We start from the raw sequence: 7,646 nt of genomic DNA on the forward strand, positions 1-7,646 counted from the left end.
AATTTTTGGACACCACTTAATTATCTGTGCTTGCATACTATTTGCATAACGGGAGAAGTAAATAACTCTTCACTGTTTCACACAATAACTTAATACATTGTAGTTTGATTATATGCATCTATTATTTCTGTTTCCATTATATTTTTTTTTATTTTTAGCTTGTACTATTTGCAATACACTTATAAATATCGTTATCTACATATTACGTTTAACTCGCTCTGTTGTTGACAATCTGAATGTTTATATAAACATTATGTTTAAAGCTGAGAGTCATAAAGGAATAAATTTACATGCACAACCACAGAGGAATGTGAGTAAATAATATAAACTATGCCTCTCAAACTTTTTATGTAAAATATTAACGCTACAGTGATATGAAGCTATATATTATTATAGTCAATTTGCGTCATAGTCAGTTCGAGGCTTATCTCGTATTTAACGGCGTTATTTCGTCAGTTACTTTATGAAAGCGGCAGTTCTTCTTCGACGACCAAAAGACTTCATCGACAAAGAAAACATCCTTCATAAATTTATTAAAAAAATTAATGGAAGCTTCGTCCGAAACACCAATTCAACAAGTTACAATAAGTATAGCTGACATCGTTGGAGTTTTCGGCGGTAACTATGAGAAGTGGGTATAGCTCGTATTCAAATCCATATACTAGCGCTTATTGATTAAGAGTAATGATATACAATTAATTATATTCACTACAATAAAGTACAATCTGAGGTTATTAATAGATAGCTTCGACAATCAGTTGATGCTTAATGTCTTCTAGCTGCGTGGTATAAAATAGCGAGCCCTGGACTACAGAATCGCGATCACATTCCTTATTCTTAACTCGCGGATAAAAGGTTAGCACTTGAGAATGCAAGAAATAAAGATGTTCTCAGTGATAGCTATGAGGAGCTAGTACAATTCTGATGGGACAATGCACGACAATTTGTTTGTTTATATATATAATAAGTGTGTAAATTTTATGTGTATTGGAAAACCACTCAAGTGATGATGCTCAGATTTCAAATAAATAAATAAAGTAGGTTTTTTGACTTCGGGTGGTGACGGGTGGCAATTAAACACAGATTGAGCCACTGCAGTAGTATTTTATTGAGATATAGTTACATGTTTGAATATAAAAATGAGTGGACGGTGCACGAGGCCGCACTGGCTTTGCGAGCCTGCCAAAGTTCGCCAAGAAAATGTGTATATCACGTCAGTGTTATCAGAGTGCTACCTAGTTTTGCCTATAATAAAACCAATATATAAATACATAAATCCCCCCCCCCCACCACAGTTTAATTATTAAATACGTGCAAGTTAAATTGTCTAAATATATAAATACATTCACATGAATTTTAAAATTAGATGTGTTTGTGAATTTTATTAAGGTGACCAGACGTCCTTCTTTGTCCTCCTAAAACAAAAATGTCTGAGGTGACTTTTTTTCTTAGAGATAACCAATTATTTTTTAAGGTCCTTATAGTCTGGTCACCTTATAAAATACAAATATTATTTTAGGTCATGGAATTTTGTATACTTGCTACATAAAGTTTTAGGTTATACCTTCCTGTCATTCTTGTGGAGTTATTTTTGACTCATAAGCAGTGAATTTTTTGTAATATTCTCTAGTTTTTTCATCCATAAACCTAAATCCTAAATTTAAACATAAATATAAAAAAACAAATTGAAGAAATGTATGTGAAAACAATATTTATTAATATATGATCATGCTTTGTTCTTTTTATACAATCCTTCTCAAATGAGGACGTCTGGTCACCTTATCTATAGTGTCAGCCATTTTCATAAAATAGAATAATAGTTTTCTAATAATGCATGTTTATTCTCTTCTCTTATTGAGATTTACCTGTCCGTAATTGCATTCTTCAAATTAAGGTAATATATAAAATAAAACATTTTAACAAAAGTTAGGAAATCTCTGAATTCATTATTTACTCAATTACAATTATATAACAAGACGATTGAGATACTATATAATAGAAAAAGTTGGCAACCCACGGTCTGTGAGAATAATTTGTATTTGAATTTTAACCTAGAAAATCACCTACTGGCAGTTCATCAAATCTTAAATCACATTATATGCAACTTGAAAATTAAATTAAAAGTTTTTTAAATATTCAAAAATTCACATTACTCAGCTAAAGAACCTCAATATTTTCATTAAATGTATTAGTAGCTTTTAAAAATGTAGCAATAATAGAACCAAATAGTTTTCAATGTTGTATTAAAGTGAATATTTTTTGGGTGAAACGTTAGATTGTGGAAAAATTATTTTACAACTTTGCACTGTAAACTTATAGCTCGTAATCTTTTTAAAATAAAATGGACAAAATTTTCAGAAAATACACGAAAATTTTATAATTATAGTATTCAAATTAAAAGTATACGGAAAAGTTGCCAACCTCTGGTCTAGAATATATAAATATTAGTCGCAGAATTATACACCTACTGTTCATTCAGCTACCTACCTTTCGGAGACAATCACAAATTTACAAGATGGCAGAAGATAATCTAACAGCCGTATTGTACAAAATGAATGATTTGCGATTGGTGAGTACCATTATGTTTATGATAAACTCTTGATGTCTCAATTATATATAAAAATAGTAATAAACATATTTGAGAGAGAAATGTTAAATATATATTTATTAATAAAAACTCGAAATGAGCTTTAGTTAAAATTTTAATAAAATAATCAACAAGAATTTTGGAAAATTGCCCAATTTTGACTCCGAAGCTGAGATACTAAATTGTATATAATATTTTCATGAGAGAGTAAAAATATTTTCTATTTTAAAATATGTAGCAATAGTGGATATGTATGTATGTTGTTTTATCCTAATATGTAACCACTACATCTTATTGATATACGCTTAAATTATATTTTTATTTATTTGTACAGGAGCAACGCGGCATTCCAACTATTAAAGATGAAGGTAAAATTTTCTCACATTATATAATATACATACATAATATAATATTTAATAGTTTCGATTTTTTTTTAACTGTAGAGGTTTTATTGAAAGTCGATTCAGTCGGTATTTGCGGATCAGACGTTCATTACTGGACATCTGGACGATGCGGAAATTTCATCGTAGAAGCTCCCATGGTCATCGGTCATGAGGCATCGGGTGTCGTTGCCAAAGTATTTACATTTAGATTTATTAAATATTTTCCACTCTTATCAACACATGTTTATTATATTTAAGTATTTCATTATTTTAAAGGAAGTATAACTCAAGATAGCACTCTTGTAATAACATTGAACATGAATTGTTTACGTTATAGCTATAAATATTGTTTTAGATCAGTGCTAAAGTTAAAAACTTGAAGGTCGGAGATAGAGTTGCGATCGAGCCGGGTGTACCGTGCCGCTATTGCAGCTTTTGCAAAGATGGTCAATACAATTTGTGTCCAGACATGGCGTTCTGTGCCACTCCACCTTATAACGGAAATCTCACCAAATATTATGCTCATCCTGCTGATTTTTGCTTCAAGTACTTATTTTAAAATAAGACATATTTATATTAGGATATTAATATCTAATAAATTTGTATATAGATTGCCTGATAGCATGACGATGGAAGAAGGTGCACTCTTGGAACCATTATCGGTGGCTGTGCATGGATGTCGTAGAGCCAATGTCACCGCTGGTAGCTCCGTTTTGATTCTTGGCGCCGGTCCAATCGGTTTGGTCACTTTGCTTACAGCAAAAGCAATGGGCGCATCAAATATAATGATAACTGGTAATAGAAATTTATATAAATATGAATAACTAGTACCATACATGGATAATAGAATTTATTATTAAATTTAAAAAGACTTTAAAACGCAGTTAATTAAAATATAATGCATGATAATAATATACTATTTTAAATAATCAGACAGGAAGATATTATATGAACGCAATAAAAATATATTAACTATGTAATAAAACAGTAGTTGATTCTAAAACTACAATTTAATTATTCCATATCATCTTGCTCAATCTTAATATTAGCTAGATTGATCATTGTTTTTCTATTATTTGTAGAACCAGCAATAATTTGTTGCTTATGATTCGCAATATTCAAAAAAATTTCGCAAGGGTAAAATCTTGGTACACTGTTGTTTTTAAATGACAAACAGCAACGGTTCACTTGGGCTTTTTATTATATAATTTTAAACTATTACTGGTTCTTAACCTCTACAAGATGATTTATATTTATTGTGGAGATGGGTTCGGTAAGTAGTCTTTAGTTCAGTATTTAAAAATGTCATGTAACATTTTCTAAAAAGCTAGGCTTCACAAGATTTTTCTACGATAATTAAGGTATTTTTCTCAAAGCGAAATTTGTATAAAAGATTTTAACTCTCACATGGTCAATAATTCTATAAAGGCATCAAAAATACTGTTTATGATGCAAACTGTGAGGCAACACGACACATAGTCACACTTTAAATTTTAAATGACAGATTGTTGACTAGCATTTTTGAATGGTTTGGTAATATGGAATCTCAGTATGTAAAAAAAGATCTCCTTTGATATTTGTATCTGAAAAAATATTAATATTTTCCTTTTAAATATACAAGCAAGTTTATCGAAGCACTCACATATTACTCACAGAGTCTTTATAGAAATGTTTATATAAATAAACATTTCAGGTACATCCCAGGGGCATTACCCATTGTCCTTCTATATTTGCTGAACTCCAGTTTTTTGCCTCGAAACACATTCGATTTATCTTTGCGAAATCAAACACACTATTAAATTTATCCGATTACTAAAAAAAATTTTCATAGATAAGTTTCAATTTTCGTTCAAGGAATTTCTTCAACCTTATTTAATAATGCTTATAAATATTTATTGTAGATTTGCTTCCATCTCGCTTAGAGTTAGCGAAAACACTCGGTGCAACTCATACTCTACAGATTAACAGAGAAGATAAGGAGGAAGATATTGTAAAGAATATTGCAACAACTATGGGCGTTGAGCCTAGTATTACTTTGGATTGCAGCGGTGCCGAAACCACAGTCAGAATTGCAATTTTGGTTACGCGACCAGGCGGAGTCGCAGTTTTAATCGGCATGGGTCAATCTGAAATAAAAGTACCGCTGCAACATGCTCTCGCCAGAGAAGTCACTATCAAGGGACTGTTCAGATATTGCAACGAGTAAGTAAATTTTAATCATAATTAATTTATATTTATATTTCAACAATGTTAATTATGTATGTTTTATATTTAGCTATCCATTAGCTCTAGCTATGGTCGCAAGTGGACAAATCAATGTTAAACCGCTCATTACGCATCATTTTACTATTGAAGAGTCTATTAAAGCGTTTGAAACGGCAAAAGCGGGCTTAGGCGTTAAAGTTATTATTCATGTTCAACCACAAAACACCAACAATCATTGATAAGGTGAATGAAGAATGAAGAAATATTTTTGTATGATTTGCTGAATACATAAATAGTAATTTTCGGTTTATGATTTTAAAAATGTTCAATTTATATCAACAATAAATAATAGTTTTAATATATATTAAACTTACCTCATTTATTTTATGCTATATATTATTATTTAGAATGCTCCGTTTTCATGCAGTTCCTTAAAACACAACTAAACAACTAAATTGCAAAAGGATTATTTGGTATATTATTTTTTCAATTTGTTCATCGTTATATTAATTTTGTCTCTGCATTATTTGTATAGTATTTAAATAATATCATATGAAAAGTATCACATATGCACCGCAAGTGAATTTTTATAGTATATGATGGTTATCTTAAGAGCAACGTGTATGTTACTAAAATTTGCTTACAATGACTTTTTACTGCCATTTCAGACTTTTCAACATATTTTTATAATTCAGTCTATGGCTAAAAATGCTACATACCTGTTGTAATATATTTTCTTACCACCAATAGTGAAGAGGACAAATTGCTGCTGAAGCTAAAAAAGTATCACCTCGGATATTTTTGTTCAAGGAAGACAAAGAAGGACAAAAAATTTTAATAGCCTATCTGGTCACCTTATCTTTACTTACAGATTTTACATATTCTAGCCGTTTTCGATTAATATGTGTGTGTTCTATTGAAAAAATGCACTAATCTTTGTTAAGTGGATATTATAATTAATTTTCAAAAACAATTATATTTAATTTCTTATTTTCATAACGGTTATATAAATTCAATAGTATGATTAAATCTCAATTACGTAATATTTTAAATAATACAAGTTTGTAGGAACACAAGAAATGATAACTATGAAGAAAATCTTGTTTTTAAAAACTCTACAAAAAGCTGTATCAAATTACGTAGTAATTTAAATAAATTCTAATTTTTCTCCAAGGTTAAAAGTGTGTTAAAGATTGTTCACTGTTCAGCATAAACAAAGATTGTACAATGCTCATCGTGCATTAATATTTCGAAGTATAGAATAATGGGATCCAAACAAATGACCAGCATAGAAAAGGCTGACGTGACCATTAGGCTGAGATAAAATAATTCATAGCCATTACAATCGATTTAATTAACATTACATTTTGTATACAAACTTCAAGATTATTCATATAAAATGTATTTTTTATTTAATATTTTAAGTTATTATTCTACTTCTTCACATATGTACATATTTGGATGTAGACGTCTGCTCAATGAGCACTTTCTGTTACCTTTGTGAATCGCTCTTTGTTCTTGACAAGATGGGATAGTTCATAAATTCTAAGACCAGTCCATTTGCGGATATTCTGTAGCCACGAGAGTTTCTCCCTACACAGCCAAGGTTTGTTATCTATATTGCCCGTCAAAATGGTTTGTAGAAGGGTAAAATTCTAACCACAGATCATGTGTCTGAAGTACTATATTTTTTTAATGCTTCGTGATATTCTAAGGCTCCCAGTTCTTTTACTACAGCCACAAGAAGGTTTCTTTTTTACATCCGTTGTCCACAAGATATTCGGTATTCACTGATAACCCCACAACTCAAATGCCTCTAGCCTACCTTCAGCATTCACCAGGCTAGCCTAAGTTTTGGGTTAGTACTCAATAAGATGAACGGACAAAGTATAGGAACTCAGAGATAGTCAGCGTCAGGATAAGACGCTTTACATTGCTGCGGAACCTAAAAAAAGGATCATCATGGAAATTTTTGCTCGAGGAAGACAAAGATGTACAAATTGTTACGGGAGCTAAAACATGTCATTTCGCATTTATTTTTTCGAAAGCCATCTCGGAAATTATTGTTTGAGGACAGGGAATCATAAAAGGAGAGGAAAATGTTTGTGGAGGGCGTCTGGTCACCTTAGATAAGATAACCTTTTTGCAAGGGTCAATGTCGCACGCGAATAGAAGAACAATTAAACATATTATGCAATTTGTCTAATAGCTAGGGTGACCATATTCCCGTTTTGGCCGGGACAGTCATGTTTTTTTTCGTACTTTGCGTTCATCTCGTAGTTTTCGTAAAATTGTATGATTTCTCTTGTTTTGAACATTATAAAATAAAACACATCAAACATTAAATAAAATATTAAATAAATAAATAAACACTGTTCATTATATTTTATTTCCTTTTTAAATTCCCCACTTCTGAATTCAATTTTGTAATGGGTTCTTTCTCTTAATCCAATGGTAAGTTCCTTGCTTAT

General features: G+C 30.6%; 1 protein-coding gene across 6 annotated transcripts; it reads left to right on the forward strand.

Annotated features, from left to right (window-relative positions):
* Positions 1–1,516: 1,516 nt before the first annotated feature.
* On the forward strand, positions 1,517–5,535 carry LOC148226320 (sorbitol dehydrogenase-like). Of its 6 annotated transcripts, none has more exons than XM_088203377.1 (8): positions 1,517–1,695; positions 2,480–2,569; positions 2,922–2,955; positions 3,031–3,164; positions 3,326–3,516; positions 3,581–3,765; positions 4,872–5,172; positions 5,246–5,535. In XM_088203377.1, exons 2-8 carry the CDS (start codon positions 2,516–2,518, stop codon positions 5,412–5,414), a joined length of 1,068 nt encoding a protein of 355 aa, XP_088059503.1. In that variant the 5' UTR covers positions 1,517–1,695; positions 2,480–2,515; the 3' UTR covers positions 5,415–5,535. The 6 variants fall into 6 exon arrangements, with proteins under 6 accessions (XP_088059503.1, XP_088059504.1, XP_088059508.1 ...); XM_088203378.1 differs by having other exon boundaries at positions 1,518–1,616; XM_088203382.1 differs by having other exon boundaries at positions 1,518–1,616; positions 2,497–2,569.
* The last annotated feature ends 2,111 nt before the right edge of the window (positions 5,536–7,646 follow it).

The sequence above is a fragment of the Plectrocnemia conspersa genome, unplaced genomic scaffold (assembly GCF_051122295.1).
Source record: "Plectrocnemia conspersa isolate PC_06_02 unplaced genomic scaffold, ASM5112229v1 ptg000014l, whole genome shotgun sequence".
In the NCBI taxonomy this organism is placed as follows: domain Eukaryota; kingdom Metazoa; phylum Arthropoda; class Insecta; order Trichoptera; family Polycentropodidae; genus Plectrocnemia; species Plectrocnemia conspersa.